Source organism: Esox lucius, chromosome 9, assembly GCF_011004845.1.
Source record: "Esox lucius isolate fEsoLuc1 chromosome 9, fEsoLuc1.pri, whole genome shotgun sequence".
In the NCBI taxonomy this organism is placed as follows: domain Eukaryota; kingdom Metazoa; phylum Chordata; class Actinopteri; order Esociformes; family Esocidae; genus Esox; species Esox lucius.
The window spans coordinates 9,388,707-9,403,630 of NC_047577.1; the positions used below are offsets into that span (position 1 = coordinate 9,388,707).

Here is a 14,924-nt window from a genome sequence, read left to right on the forward strand (position 1 = left end):
ATTCCAAGGGGCTTTTTTCTCTCACTCTGGGGAAGCTGGGAGTTTGTGCTGCGTGTGTAATGTCATGTGTATGGTAGATTTCTTTCGATAATCGCACTTGCTGGAAAGTACCACGTCCTTCCTCTTGCCTTGGTTTGATCGTGGCCATTTGATAAATAGAAACTCTTTTTACTCTCGTTTGTGTAAACAGCTGACCAACTAGAAAAATATGTTTGTCTACGTCTTTCCGCTTCCTCTTGTTCTTCTACTGTGTGTATTGAACCTCTGCCCAGTTTTGATTGGCCGCCTGGCCTCACTGTCGTGGCGACGGCTGCTGGGATACCAGCAGGTCATTGGTTGATTTGGTTCACTTTCAGAAAAGGCTGTCTCTTTTTATTTCGTTAACCACATATGTGCGCGTGTGTTTGTGAGCATGTGCGTGCTTGCTCTCCTCGATCAGAAACCATAACCAGAGTAGACTGGGGATCTCTGAACCTGTTGGTTCATGGTCGGAGATGCCAATCTGTAACAGTTCCTGTTATTAGCTGTTGCTATTTCCCGTTTGTACCTGGCACAGTGTACCTACAGCAGAACATAACGCAGTCTGTTCTGGGTTTGTCGTCCTCCTGTCTGGGGTGTGTGTTTGCTGTTGGCGCCGTGGAGGAGTGCCCAGGCTGGTCCCCATTGCCTCAGCCAAGGTCAGCCCACCCCGAACGGTTGGAGACCATCATCCTGGCCGGTGACCACCATTTGGTGCCTGCCGCCTTAGTCACAGTTTAAACCACTTTGAGCTTTTATCGTCAGAGTACAATTCTGGGCCCTGTCAATGGAGACTGTCATTAGGTAGGGTTTTCATCAGGGCATACTGAGAGCGAGAGAGACGTCTGTTGTCTTTTCACCCTTCCTGAAAGGCTTTCTTCTGGTGTACACAGTGGTTGGACAAGAAGAGGGAGTGGGAAGGCGAGGCGGAAGGTGAGTTGGTTTTCCTCATTAAACCACAGTAAGACAGAGGAGGCCTTGTCTTTTCCACGTCCCTCTTCCCTCGGGCCTCCCTGCCGTGGAGACATTGTGTACAGACAAGAAGAGATGAACGTCAGGGGTTCGTGTGAGTCGGGGGTGGGGTAAACGCAGGAGAGTTGGAGATCAGAAGAGAGACCGACAGGAAATGACTAGAGGCGGAAGCCCCCCACCACCCCACCACCCCACCCCATTACCTCACACCACACAGGTTCAGTTCCACCCCCGGTTTTCCCCCTCGTTCCCTAGCTCCAACCTTACCCCACTCCATCGTACCGTCTCTCCCTCTTCACCTGGCTCCCCCGCACCACGGAGATCCAACCCCTCCTGCCTCCCTCCCTTCCCCTCAACAGTCCATTTCCTCTCTCCCTCTTTCTCTTTTCTCTCTGTTTTTGCTTGTAATCCTGCCAACTTTAGCATTAGGCCTGTCGAGTGTGTGTGTGTGTGTGTGTGTGTGTGTGTGTGTGTGTGTGTGTGTGTGTGTGTGTGTGTGTGTGTGTGTGTGTGTGTGTGTGTGTGTGTGTGTGTGTGTGTGTGTGTGTGTGTGTGTGTGTGTGTGTGTGTGTGTGTGTGTGTGTGTGTGTGTGTGTGTGTGTGACCTCAGAGATGGCCTGTATAGATTTCAACCCCCGCAGGCGCATATCTAGAACCCACCCCCCCCTCCAAAGAAAAAAATCTCCCCTCCCTCATATCCTACCCTGGTCCCTTTCACTCCCCGTTTCTGTTCATGGTTTGATAAAGCGGTGGAATCCCTGAGGTAACTCTGTACAGGCTTCCAGGCTACTTTACATTCATACAGTGCATTGTGTGTTAGAACTGCCAGATTGCCTCTCTCTCCATCTCACTCTCTCTTCCCAGACACACACCCACGCGCGCACACACACACACACAACCCCACTCCCTCCTCCTTTGTGTGTGGTCTGTGTGGAAGGTGTGCTCCCGGAGATGTATATTAAGATGGATTAAATGTAAGAATAGTCAGTGCGCCGTCAGCGTTGATTGCCCCGAAAATGAACTGGTGGGGGGGGGGTGGGGATGGGGGGGGTTCAGAGGATATGAAAGTCAGTGTGCTTTTGGGACAACTGCAGGAAAGGATTTGTTTTAGGGACACAGTGATTGAGGATATGACACACACACACACACACACAAAGGAACCATATTCCAATGTTATTGTTGATTGGTGGATGATGCCACAGCTTTAATTCCAAAATGAGAACTCACTGATCGTACATAGTGCTTTGTCGTGTTATGTAACGTTCGCTCCAGCAGTCGTCCAGAGGAAAATGGATGTATAGGTCCCTCAACCCTCCCCATTCATCCACCTGTCTCCTTCTTTTTCCCTCTTGAGTTTTTTTCCCATTACCTTCCCACATTCATTCTCTCTCCTCCGTTCATCCTCCTCTCTCCATTTCCATTTGTTACTTTTTATGGCTTTCTACCCCCCCCCCCCCACCCACACACACACACACCTCCCATCCATCATAGTCCTCTATAAGAATACAACTCTGTTCTTGCAGTGCACAGTTCATGTTCCTGGCCTTGTGGGATCTCATTGGTCACCTCTGTGTCTCTCGCCCTCTTCTGATAGGATGAAAATGCGACGTCACAGAGTGTTCTTGCTGTGCACAGTGGGCCTGTGTGTCATCTCATTCCTCCACTACTACAAGGTAACCTACAAGATATTATTACATTTATACACTAAAATTGTTTCGTATTTTGTATGTGGGCATTTTGATTTCAGTGTGTATTTCAAATGCCAGTAGCTATTGTTGTCCCAAGATGGAGGTTTTAAAGTGTCAGTGGTTGTGAAGGAACTGCATTGAATCATTGAATATGTAAATAAACAAAGAATTGTAATTTTTCGGTTTCCTCAGTTGCGATCGCGTCTGGGTGCGATTTCGCATGACTTTGGTTATACGTTTCTCAAACACAGCGAAGGAGCTAGTTTACTGGCAGGAGAGTCATATGTGAGGTACATGTTGAGATTTGATTTGTTCCAGGCCCTGCACTACGTCTCCCTGCTCCGAGAGCTGTCCGCCCCGTACCCCAACATCAAGTCGTTCATCATGGTGACAGGGTTCTTCTGGAGGGAGGCCACTCCTTTAACGTCGGCGGCGTCGTCCGACTTCGCTGCCTCGCAGAAGGAAGGTCCCCCGCCGGCCCTTGGGTGGGTAGGATGAATGGGAAGGCGGAGGGTGTGTGTGTGTGTGTGTGTGTGTGTGTGGACACGGATTTTGCTCATTTTGACAAGGCTCCATGAATCGCCTTGACCAATGGACGTCAACCCACGGTACAAGCTGTGTTGGTTTTCTGCAGGCACTCAGACACCAAGCCCCGGGTGGTGGGACCGATAAGGCCCGAGCGAGGGGGGGGGCGGCGGCGTCGGAGGGGGTCCGGAGATGAAGCTGAGAGAGGAACCTGCCGCGCCACAGCCGTGGGGTCAGCCAGAGGGACCCAGACACAGACACACTGAGATGGAAAAGGTGAGGCGCTTCGGTTCAGCGTTCCGCTCCTTTAGATGTCTCACTGATACCAACTAGGCGAGACGGTTTGTTCGGGCTGTTGCTTCGGGCGACTTGGTGACAGTTTACTTCATCTTCATGCTCTGTTGACTGTGTGCGTGTATGTAACAGGTCCAAAGGTCCAGCGGTCCTGTCAAGGTAATGTTACTGCCTTCCCTGAGACCTGCCAGGCAACCCGTGATCACTGGCCCTGTGGGTTAACTACTTTGATGGGTTTTTAGGGTTTTAGATAATTGCCTTTGGAGGCCCTTCCCAGGTCAGTAAACCGTGGCCTGCCCATTAAATTGCCCAGGTACCTGTGATAGGAAAGTGAGAAACAGTTCTTACGGAAATAGTCAGTGACTGTCAGGCGCCGTGCGGCTCTTCCTTTGAAATGAAATGCTCTTTGCACCCGTGTCAGGAGTTAACCGCCATCTCATTCGTTACGTGTTGACAACGGGGCAGCGACACGTGATACGGTTTCTGTAGACAGATATGAAGTTCCAAATAAACCACTAAACCCCCCCCCCCCACCCCCCCGTCTCCTGTTCAGATGCAACAAAGCGAGGACCTCCTCTTCAAGTCCTGGAACCCCGGCCACCCGGAGCACCCACCCAGACCGGACACGCCCGCGGAGAAGGCACCGGCGATGCCCCCGAAGGCTCCGTCCCCCAGCCCTTTAGAAGCCCTGGGCGACATCCACACCCGTACCCACCCGCTCCAAGACGACCCCACCCCTTACTTCGTGCGAACCAAGGCTGGAGCTCTCTGCTTCCGCCAGGGGACTGAGGCCGCCGCTCCCAGAGAGGACGCGGCTCGACCCGGGGGCGCTACGTCGACCGGGACCGGGGTAGGCCCCCGACCCGGCTCCGCTGGGCAACGGAAGCCGCTGGAAGCCCCGAACCGACATCCGCTCCAGCCGTTGTCGTCGGGCACCGCCGCCCCGCCCAAGGCGAAACCGAGGGGGCGCGGGGGCAAACGTCTGGTGAAATGCGTGTGCCGGCCGGGTTGGCACGGCCCCTACTGTGGGGTGCCCACCATGGTCTACCACTCCAACCTCCCCACCAAGGAGAGGCTGACACCCAGGGAGAAGCCGCGCCGGGTGATCAACGCCATCAACGTCAACCACGAGTTCGATCTGCTCCACGTGCGCTTCCACGAGCTGGCCCAGGCCGTGGACCTGTTCCTGGTCTGCGAGTCCAACTTCACCGCGTACGGAGAGAGACGGCCATTGCGGTAAGTGGCGTCCGGTTGGTCGACTGTCTGTCTGCCTGGTGTCGTAAACCACCGTTGGTTGACCGCTGTCTGTCTTTCTCTCTATTGTCTGATTGATTCAGGAGTCTGTCTGTCTTTCTCTCTATTGTCTGATTGATTCAGGAGTCTGTCTATCAGCCAGTTAATCAATGACTCCCTCCCTCAGGTTTCTGCGTCTTCTCCTGAACGGTACCTATGACTACGTGCGCCACAAGATCCTCTACGTCTTCTTGGACCACTTCCCAGAAGGCGGCCGGCAGGACGGCTGGATCGCCGACGACTACCTCCGCACCTACCTGACCCGGGACGGCATGGCCAGGGTCACGGGGTCGCGACCCGACGACGTGTTCGTCATCAACGACGCCGACGAGATCCCCGCCAGCGAGGGGCTACTTTTCCTCAAGCTCTTCGACGGGTGGACAGAACCTTTCGCCATCCACATGAGGAAGTCTCTTTACGGATTCTTCTGGAAGCAGGTAGCTTGGAGGGTTAGAGATGTTTTCTGGAAACGTTGACGGGTTTGAATCCTCAACTGCTAATACCTGAAGTAACGCCAGTGAAAGGGACCTTTTTTAAAAAGTAGTTTTACATTTGTGTCATCCGGCCAATCAGCGTTTGTGTTCAGCCGAGTAAGCGTTCCTGTCTCGGATTAACCGACTCTCCTTCTTCCTCTCCTAGCTGGGGTCGTTGGAGGTCGTGTCGGGGTGCACGGTGGGCATGCTCCGAGACGTCTACGACTCGGACGGGATTCGTCTCCGGCGTCGTGAATACTACACGATGCCCGGCTTCAGGAAGTACGAGAACAACACGGGTCACATCCTGGTCCAGTGGGCCGTGGGAAGCCCGTTCCACTTCGCCGGGTGGCACTGCTCCTGGTGCTTCAGCCCTGAGGGCATCCATTTCAAACTGATCTCAGCCCAAAACGGGGATTTCCCGCGCTGGGGAGACTACGAGGATAAACGGGATTTGAACTATATCCGGGACTTGATCCGGACGGGGGGCTGGTTCGACGGATCGGTCCAGGAGTACCCCCCATCGGACCCCAAAGAGCACATGTATGCTCCCAAATACATGCTGGAGCACTACGACAGGTATCGGTACCTTCTAGAGAACCCGTATGTCAAACATGATGCGCTGACCGAAGGGTAGCGAATGTGGGGGGTGGGGGATGGGGGGTGGAATGAATGGCCTTCGTAAAACTAAGGGTGTCCAGAATGGCCCTCTAGGGTTTGGGAGTGGGGCTGGAGGAGTAAACAATGAAAGCTCTGGCACTCACGAGAGGGAAAGGATAAAGAAGGACGGACAGTCTTAGCACTGATGGTGGAAGGACACAACCCATCTTAGTGCCACAGTGGTGGGGAACTATGCGATAAATAAAAGCACTGATGGTGGAAGGATACTTCCAAAAAGTCCTTATTTTGGGTTAAAGGGAAAAGTGGATGATGTTGGGGTTTGGGGGGGGGGGGGGGTTGAATTACTGACTACTGACAATATAGTCCCTCTGAAACCGTAGAAATTCTCTCTATATCTGCCTCCAACGCCTGCCTGCTACCGGCCCGGTTCTGCCAGACAGAAATGCCTATATCCTGGGTCGGTACGGTGGGGAAAGTGGGACAAAAACAAGCTAATCGTAAAACCTGTGGAAAATGGAAGCAAAATAAGAACTGCCTGCTTCGGTTGATGTTTACTCCATCATGTTGTCATATCGACGCGCCCGGGACCCCCACCCCCCCTCCCCCACATTCTTACTCACGGTTTGATATCTCCCTGTTGTGTCTCTAGTGACCACCTGCTCTCGCTCTCGCTCTCTCTCACTCACACTCACACACACACACACGTGCGTGCGCACACGCACCAAAACACACTCCTCTCATAATGTATGTTTAGTCTACGGTGTGTTGCGTTCATAAATGTCATATTTTGTTTGCTTGCAATTTAAATTGGTGAGGGAGAATTCTCTGGGCTGATGGGACTGCTGTTCTACCTGCTGCAAAACGCTGACCCTCTGTGTGACTGTTGGTACTGCACGGGGATGTGACACTAAAAAGTCTGAACACCGTGTGTGTGTGTGTGAGTGTGTGTGTGTGTGTGTAAGTTACTCTACTCATCTAAATAAATGATGTTGTCTGGACAGTGTTCTGTATAATACTGCAGGTGTGTTGTCTGACACAGCCATTGTAAAGAGAACAGTTAGAAAAACCAGGGTGACACTGTCTGTCTCTCTCTCGGTTTCAGCCCCCTACTGTCTGTCCTCGGTTGCCTCTCTACACTGTTCCTTGCTCGCTCTCTCTCTCTGTTAGCTAAAAAAAGGTCACCAGTTATCTTGAGCAGAAATGTGCCGCCCATGTTGCCGTGGTAACGTGCGTGAGGAAGAGGAAAGGGAAAGCAAGAATTGGGAAGGAGTGTGTGCTGTGTTCACGTCGGGTCACTGAGTACTGAGAGGGAAGGGGAGCTGAAGTGTGTGTGTGTGTGTGTGTCTCTCTCTACCTTTTCTATGTGTTACACGCATTCGTCTTGACTTCTTACTCAGGAGACTTAGCAACCCAACATTTAGTTTACTCTGTTCAGTCTCATTTCTCCCTGTCTCTCTCCACATCTCTCTTCTCTCCCTGTCTCTCTCCACATCTCTCTTCTCTCCCTGTCTCTCTCCACATCTCTCTTCTCTCCCTGTCTCTCTCCACATCTCTCTTCAATCCCTGTCTGTCTGTCTACTCCCCACTGCACACACAGATCATTTCGCCGCTACTCTTGACAACGCACAGGTCACAATTTCCCAGACCCGACTCGATCTCTCCCACTCTCTTCCTTCTCTCCACTCTATCTCTCTCCCCTGTCACTCTTCCATTTCTCTTTCATTCTCCTTTCTCAGTTCTCTCTTCCTGCTCTTGTCCCTCTCTTTCTTTCTTTCTTTCTTTCTCACCCTTCTCTCCTCTGTCTTCTTCTCTCTCTCTCTACATTTTCCTACTTTCTCGTCATGGGTATCACTCTCTCACTCCTGTGTTACCATGATGATGCCCGGCCCCTGGGATGGTCAGAAGCCTTCGGGTGGGAATCAGAGTACTGGGGCGTGGTGGGCATTCTGCCGATATCACCTGCTCGTCCCAGACTGGACATGACAGGGATCTCCGGAGAGGTGGACCCTCTGAAGCAGAATATGTATGTGGGTGAATCCCGTAGCACAGATAATGGATCACATGTTGGCCTGAGGAGGGGTCATAAGGCACCAGCTGCTGGTAGACGACTAGCCGGCCGTGTCCCAAATGACTCCCTATTCCCTGTGGCCCCCGGGTCTAAAGTAGTGCACTAGCTAGGAGGTATGTGGACACCTCTCACACCAGCTGAGGTAACGGCTGAGAGTAAGAATGGTATTTCTACTGTGCCGGACTGGTACAGTCTGTCATGTCTGTTAGCTTGTGGCGCTAGTTGGGTCGTGGGCGCTAGTTGGGTCGTGGGCGCTAGTTGGGTCGTGGGCGCTAGTTGGGCCGTGGGCGCTAGTTGGGCCGTGGGCGCTAGTTGGGCCGTGGGCGCTAGTTGGGCCGTGGGCGCTAGTTGGGCCGTGGGCGCTAGTTGGGTTTATGGTCGGTACCAAGGTTGTGGCAGTAGTTGCCCTAGCTAGTAGAACAGCAAACCTGCATTTTCGTCGCTCTCGTGGGGTGGTGGTCACTCAGCACCTGATGAGAAACGGAAGGTGAATCCTTATCTCAGCCAATTTTATAACAACAGAAAAATGTGTTTTTTAATTAGGTGGATTATAGTTAATTGAAATAAGGGGTTGATATATAATATATTTTTTTCTTTTTTTATGAGGGGAAACAAGTCCGAAATTCAATCCGGGAATGACACGCCTCAAAAGCCTTTTTGAATCTCAAATGGAGTGTGTGTCCTGCACTGCAATAAGATTATCTTGCAACCTGGTGTTCAAATTAACATCTGTATGATAAGTTGGATATTGTTAGGTGGTTATTACTAAAAGCACACTTCCAAGCCCAGGTGGGTGTGTTGTGTGTTTAATCCCTGTTGTGATGCCCTTAACCTGGGTTAGTTTACTACTGAGCCTCCTTGTTGGTGGTTGTCTAACTTGGCTTCCTGGTTTCCCGTCTGTTATTGCAAGTTCCTCTTGTACTATTGTACTACCAAAGTGAAACAAGGAAATCATGAGTGGGGGCAAGAAGCTTTATCTGATTCTGCCTTAAGTTTAGGGTTAGGCTCAGAATTTTTGACAGAGTTTCACGTAGGGATTTAATTATTTAACCAGGAAAGGCACATTGCGACTAGAATTCTTTCCAGTGCATCCTGGCCAAGATCGGCAGCAGCTAGTTCTCTCTAATTTAAAAGTGTACATAGAAATAACAATGAAAATTCACAATCATTAAACAGCCAGTGAAAAGCATTGACAGGCATGAGGTTTAGGTTTCTAGGGTTAGGAGTTGGGTAAAACGATGTGGCCGGTCCTCACTTTGGTAGTAAAACTGGTGTGTAAGTCGTTGCCAGATTAGGTGTCGTTCTAGGCTATGCTACTCCAATGGAATGTCATTACACCCTGGATTGTCATGTTGACGGTTGTCCTGACAAAATCCAGAAATTTCGTCCATAGTCTCCTAGATTGCCCAGCCCAAAGACTAAACGACACGCTAATCTATAAGTAGTGCCCTACCTCAGATCAGGTCCCAGAGCATGTAGTGTACAGGTTGTCATTTGGGGCACACATATTCAGATAAGGAGCCAGATAGAGGAGGAGGAGATTGTGGGGAAGCTAGCGTTGGTATGCCCGCCCATGTCTGGCTCTAGCCCTGCCCATCAGTATCAGGGGGCCAATCAAATGGAACCCTTTGTTTTCCTGGCACCAATCTGAACGTTTTGATTGTCCTCTAGGTCTAGGGAGGGTTTCCCTGCCGAGGGGGAGCTGACGGACGTGTGCTTGTTGGGCCCCTCACCGTTGATGTAGTGTTCCGTGATTCCATGTGTTGATTCGTGGTTTCCATGAAACTGCGCTGACCTTGGTTGATGAACGAATGGAGGTCGTATGGGTCCGGGGGTCAGGCTGGGTCCGGGGGTCAGGCTGGGTCCGGGGGTCAGGGTGGGTCCGGGGGTCAGGGTGGGTCCGGGGGTCAGGGTGGGTCCGGGGGTCAGGGTGGGTCCGGGGGTCAGGGTGGGTCCGGGGGTCAGGGTGGGTCTGGGGGTCAGGGTGGGTCCGGGGGTTCAGGTGTTTCTCTGTTCCGCCCATATCTCCCTTCATCTCCCTCCATCCCTGGTTCTTGTCATTGTGACGGAGAGGTTGCCGTGGTAGCAGATGTAGTTTCTGAATGTGCCGTAATGTGACAATCCAGTTACTCCTTAAGAGTGTGTGTGAGGAGTACCTTTCCAGCCCTTCAGAGTGAAATGTTTGTGTGTGTGTGTTAGTTTGCTTGCGTCTCAATGACTGATGTATCGTCATGAACCCTTGCCTTAGCCCAAACCCTTTTGTCCAACCGCTAACATGGTCTACTCTCCACTCACATTCAAACATTACCGGGTAGCTACCTTTCCTTTATTCATACATTACCGGGTAGCTACCTTTCCTTTATTCAAACATTACCGGGTAGCTACCTTTCCCTTATTCAAACATTACCGGGTAGCTACCTTCCTTTTATTCAAACATTACCAGGTAGCTACCTTCCCTTTATTCAAACATTACCGGGTAGCTACCTTCCTTTTATTCAAACATTACCAGGTAGCTACCTTCCCTTTATTCAAACATTACCGGGTAGCTACCTTCCCTTTATTCAAACATTACCGGGTAGCTACCTTCCCTTTATTCAAACATTACCGGGTAGCTACCTTATGTAATATCGAATTTAAAACAACAATGTCAGTGCGCGTCCTCCAACGTTAAACTGGGGTAACGTCGGTTAGAAAATGTCCAGTGTTCTGGTGTGATGACAACATGAATAACAACTGACGCTGTGTAGAATATTAGTGGTATGAATGTCTGCCTCTGTCCCTAATGCCACACTATTCCCCACACAGTGCACTGGTTTTCACCAGAGTCCTGCGGGAGCCCTATGCAGGGAACAGGGGGGCCGTTTGGGAGGTGTCTCCACAGACGCTTTCTATCAGGACAGACTGTTGGCTTGGAAAGTGGAGAGAGAGATCGAGAGAGGGATCGAGGGAGGGAGGGAGGGAGGGAGAAGAACCAGGAGGCCATATGTTGTGTCAACGCAGATCAAAGAGTCAACATTGGAGCATCAGAGCGACAGATGGACTCTCAGACACACACACACACACACACATACGCACACACGCACATTTATATACACACACAAACAAACATAAACATAACACATGGCTGTCCATCACACGCCCTTAGTTCAGTTTCTGTGTGTGCGGTGAATGTGTGTGCATGTGGTGTGTGTTAACATTTAACCTTAATCCTTCCTGTGCTTGGGCGCGCACACACACCTAACCACCCCTCGGACACAGAGTTCACAGTTAAAGACTTGTTGGACTGAAGAGAGATGAAGAGAGACTGAGAAGAGATGGGGGTTGGAAAGAGACAGGAGAGCGAGAGAAAGAAAGAATGCAAGAGAAAAAGGTTGACAGAGGAAGTGAAAGCAAGCCTCCGGCCGAAAACTATGTCAGACAGGAACAGAGAGCAACACGGTGTTAACAGAAGTGGACATTTTTCTATTGATGCACTGGGTGGAACTAAAGAAAAACTGTTCACATACTGTATGAGGACATTTTTTAAATTCATTTTGTTTGCACTTTCATGTGTAATTTAGTCATCTTGTTCTTTTTTGAACTCTGGTTTATTGTCACCATGAGTTGAGAAAAGGGTGAGGGTCGCGGTCATTTGTTTCTGGTTTTGTATTTTACTTTCATTTTAGTTTTTTACCTCACACATGGCAGCTTCTTGTTTAATGTCTTTTAAAGGTGTCAGAAAGCTCTTAGTACTACCCGCCTTCTGCTTGTTCTGTAGAGTGTCGTTCCACTTTATGTTCCAGCTCCGCCTTCAAAACGAGAAGGGACTGTTCTGCCATTTTGGGTCAAAACAACGGCTGTCAATGAAGCCTTGTGCCCCTTCTGTACAGTAGTGGTGTTTTATTCCAATTACAGAATCTTACCCACGCCATTGAAACAAAGAGCTCTGCACCTACCCTTCCTTGATCATTTTGGGTCAAAACTACTCAGTTGCCAATCATTGTAATGCTATTATGTATGTTTTCAGTAACCTTAACCACCTTAACTTCCTGTGCTATTTGTGCTATTTTGTCATGAGTGAGGGGTCGTTCTTTCATGATGCCTCTCAGTTGGAAATCCGACATGCTTTCTGGTTGGGACAAACACACACACACCCTGTGGCTGATTACATTTAAATGGCCCGTCTGACTACTGTAGCTACTTTGTCCGCCCTGACTGTCCTCTGTTTGGCCCCTAAAGGATCTCATTGTTCAGTGAATGTCAACTGTCTGTCATTGTCCGTCTCAACCACTCTGAACCAGTTCCGGCCTTTCTGGGCGCGGAACCAAGGAGAATAATCGAAATATCTCGACATGCTGCGGGACAGCGGTTCTCAAACCCGTCCTAGGGACCTCCAGCCGGTTAATGTATTCGAATTTATTTCAGAGCCGGCTCCCCTGAATCAACTTGTTACTTATTATCGAGCCCATGGCCGCTTGATTCGGGTGAGCTAGTTCAGGTCTACAACGAGAATGTGAGTCGACGGGAGGGTCCGGAGGAGATGATTGAAAACCACTTCTGACTGGTACTGCAAGAGGGTGGACAGGTGGAAAACCCCTTTCTGACTGGTGCCACACTGGGATTATGGTTTTATTTTTCTTCTGACTCTTTCAATGTTTGTACTGAGGTTCTCCCCTGTGTTTCCTCAATTATTCTCACTTCTGAGGTGATGAAAGAGTGAGAGTCCGTTGTTTTAACACACAAGCTTATTTTTGCATGCGGAATTACATCTCAGATGGCGATTGCTGTATTTCTGTCTGAAACAATTAATTGCACCTTACAGTGAATGAGAAGTGTTTTTGTATTGAATGTGGGTTACAGATTGTTTTTGTTGGTTTTTCTTTGTCGGTTTTTGATCATTGTAAAGAAGGCTAACCATTGCTGCTTTTAACGTTGAATGGAAGTTAGCAGTGGCAAGGCTAATTTTGCTAACCAGTGTGGCATTGATAATTTTAGAGAAGTTAGCAATAGCCACACACATTTGGCTAACTAGTGTTGCATTGACAATGGTAAAGACAATGGTTAGCGACGTCTAGGCTAATTCTGCCAACCGTTTCAAGTTAGTTTTTTCTTCATGGGCTTACAGTAGGCTAACCGGTTGTATTCTATACAGGCTTTGATTTTGTTCAGCTCCCAGAAACCACAAGGTGGCCTATTCTCCCTCCAAGCACGATTTGCCTTCTGACGCGGCGCGCGCGCACACACACACGCACACACGGGCAGGGTGACATTCTATACAGAAACCCAATTGTTGTCATTAACTGCCTGTCCCATCTCTACTGACTTCCTAGAGAAAAGGATGGATGACGTCTTTACGCACACACGCACAAGCGGTCCATCTTGCCCTTGAGAGTGTTAAGGCCAAGGTCCACTGGATGACAAGGGGGTCTGGTGCCAGAGACACTGAAAAACAGTCACTCATACGCTCTCTCACACACACACACACACACGTACAGTCCTGCCACCTTGGCACCGGACAGGCTGTGCTATGCTTCAGACCGCCACCCCCTGATTGTCCCAGGTGCTCTGTTTTGTCTTCAGGCCATTAACCCATCCTGGCTTCCTGCCAGCTCTTACTCATCTAAACACACACACACACACAAATTCTGTTTTGTGTTCCTAGGTTTTCTTTTTCTACGTTTTCACTGTGGAAAGGGTTTATTCACTGGCTATAGCTAGACTGCGGTATGTTTCGAGGCACTCAGGCCGACGCAATTGGCCGATGATCGCCGTGAGTCACGGGAAAACCAATTGATGTGTGTCGCAGGGGTCCAGCCTTGCTGTCTACTCCAAGGACAAAGGACAATCAACACGGTAACCTTACCCCCACCCCCTTAAGTAGAGGAAGGTGATGTCATGACAACAGTGTGTGACGACCATATCCGATGTCTCCCCATACCCCTTGATGACACGCGTTGTAAATTGTCATTGTTGGATTTGTTTGAAATATCACCTTCAGCAATATTTTACATTTGTTACTTTGTCTGATCAGAATTGTTTTGCTTGTTTGTTGTCGTTTTTGTTCTGATCACCAGCCCATGTTCGACTGCGTGTGCGTGTGGGCGGGTGTGTGTGTGCTGGCTTGTGTGTATGTGAGCATGTGAGTTTGTCTGCTTTCGCGTGAGTGTGTGTGTTGTTCCATGGCTAGATGTTCTGCTTAACCAATCAGCATCAGTCCAAGCAGTCTGTGTTAACTGTTATGTGAGTTTCTGGGACGAGTTCATTTTGGCACCACATGAAATAAATCTGACTGACACAGGGGAGGGACTCTGGACCTGGGCCAATAAGAAGTTATTTTTTATTCTGTGTTGCAAAACGTTCTGGTTCGTTTTTGGTCATGGACCCTAATGAACATGCCCTAGATGTTCCTGTATTCAGCAGCTGTACTCGAAAGAAGGAGGAAACCATGAGAGAAAGACTGAGAGATGGTGGAATTTTACAAAGAAGAAAATATCTTATGTTTTCCCTCTCCTCCGTGTGGTATCATCACAAAAAAGTGTACATTTCTAAGTTAATTTTTGAAAAATAAAAAACCTTTGTTCTGTATATGAATGGCTGTATGTTAACCTTGAACAAAAAGTAATGAATTCTATGACAAATAAATATAATAAATTAATAAAAAAAAAAAATGTAATCCCTTTTTCCTTTGTGTCTCTATGTGCATTGGTCGTGTCCTAATAACGTGCCTCTTCCAGAAACCTTCCCTCATTCCCTACATCTAGCTCATCTTGGTGGAGGAGAGGGCGAGTGGACGTCCCCATCAAATCTCCATTCTTATCTGGGAAGAGAAGGTAGCAAGGGTGCGCTTGTAGGAGTAGGAGGTCACACTGGACTTCTGCAACGCTGCTTCTCCTCGAGGCCCGTGAGGTTAGAGGGCGCCGTAGATCAGTCGCGGGGACGATACGAGCGAGGCAACCGGCACGGAAACCCGGGACTCCACCCCAGGCGCCCGAC

The 14,924-nt window shown here is 49.7% G+C and overlaps 1 protein-coding gene and 1 long non-coding RNA gene across 2 annotated transcripts; both read left to right on the forward strand.

Moving 5' to 3' along the window:
* The first annotated feature begins 2,584 nt into the window (after nucleotides 1-2,584).
* Nucleotides 2,585-6,884, forward strand: mgat3b (beta-1,4-mannosyl-glycoprotein 4-beta-N-acetylglucosaminyltransferase b). The gene is made up of 7 exons (XM_034294486.1): nucleotides 2,585-2,663; nucleotides 2,997-3,163; nucleotides 3,313-3,466; nucleotides 3,630-3,656; nucleotides 4,051-4,733; nucleotides 4,918-5,227; nucleotides 5,430-6,884. The coding sequence occupies exons 1-7, from the start codon at nucleotides 2,586-2,588 to the stop codon at nucleotides 5,898-5,900; spliced, it is 1,890 nt and encodes a 629-aa protein (XP_034150377.1). The 5' UTR covers nucleotide 2,585; the 3' UTR covers nucleotides 5,901-6,884.
* A 3,025-nt stretch (nucleotides 6,885-9,909) lies between these two features.
* On the forward strand, nucleotides 9,910-14,374 carry LOC117594924. The gene is made up of 2 exons (XR_004576196.1): nucleotides 9,910-10,362; nucleotides 10,462-14,374. It is a non-coding gene; the product is annotated as an uncharacterized LOC117594924 (long non-coding RNA).
* The last annotated feature ends 550 nt before the right edge of the window (nucleotides 14,375-14,924 follow it).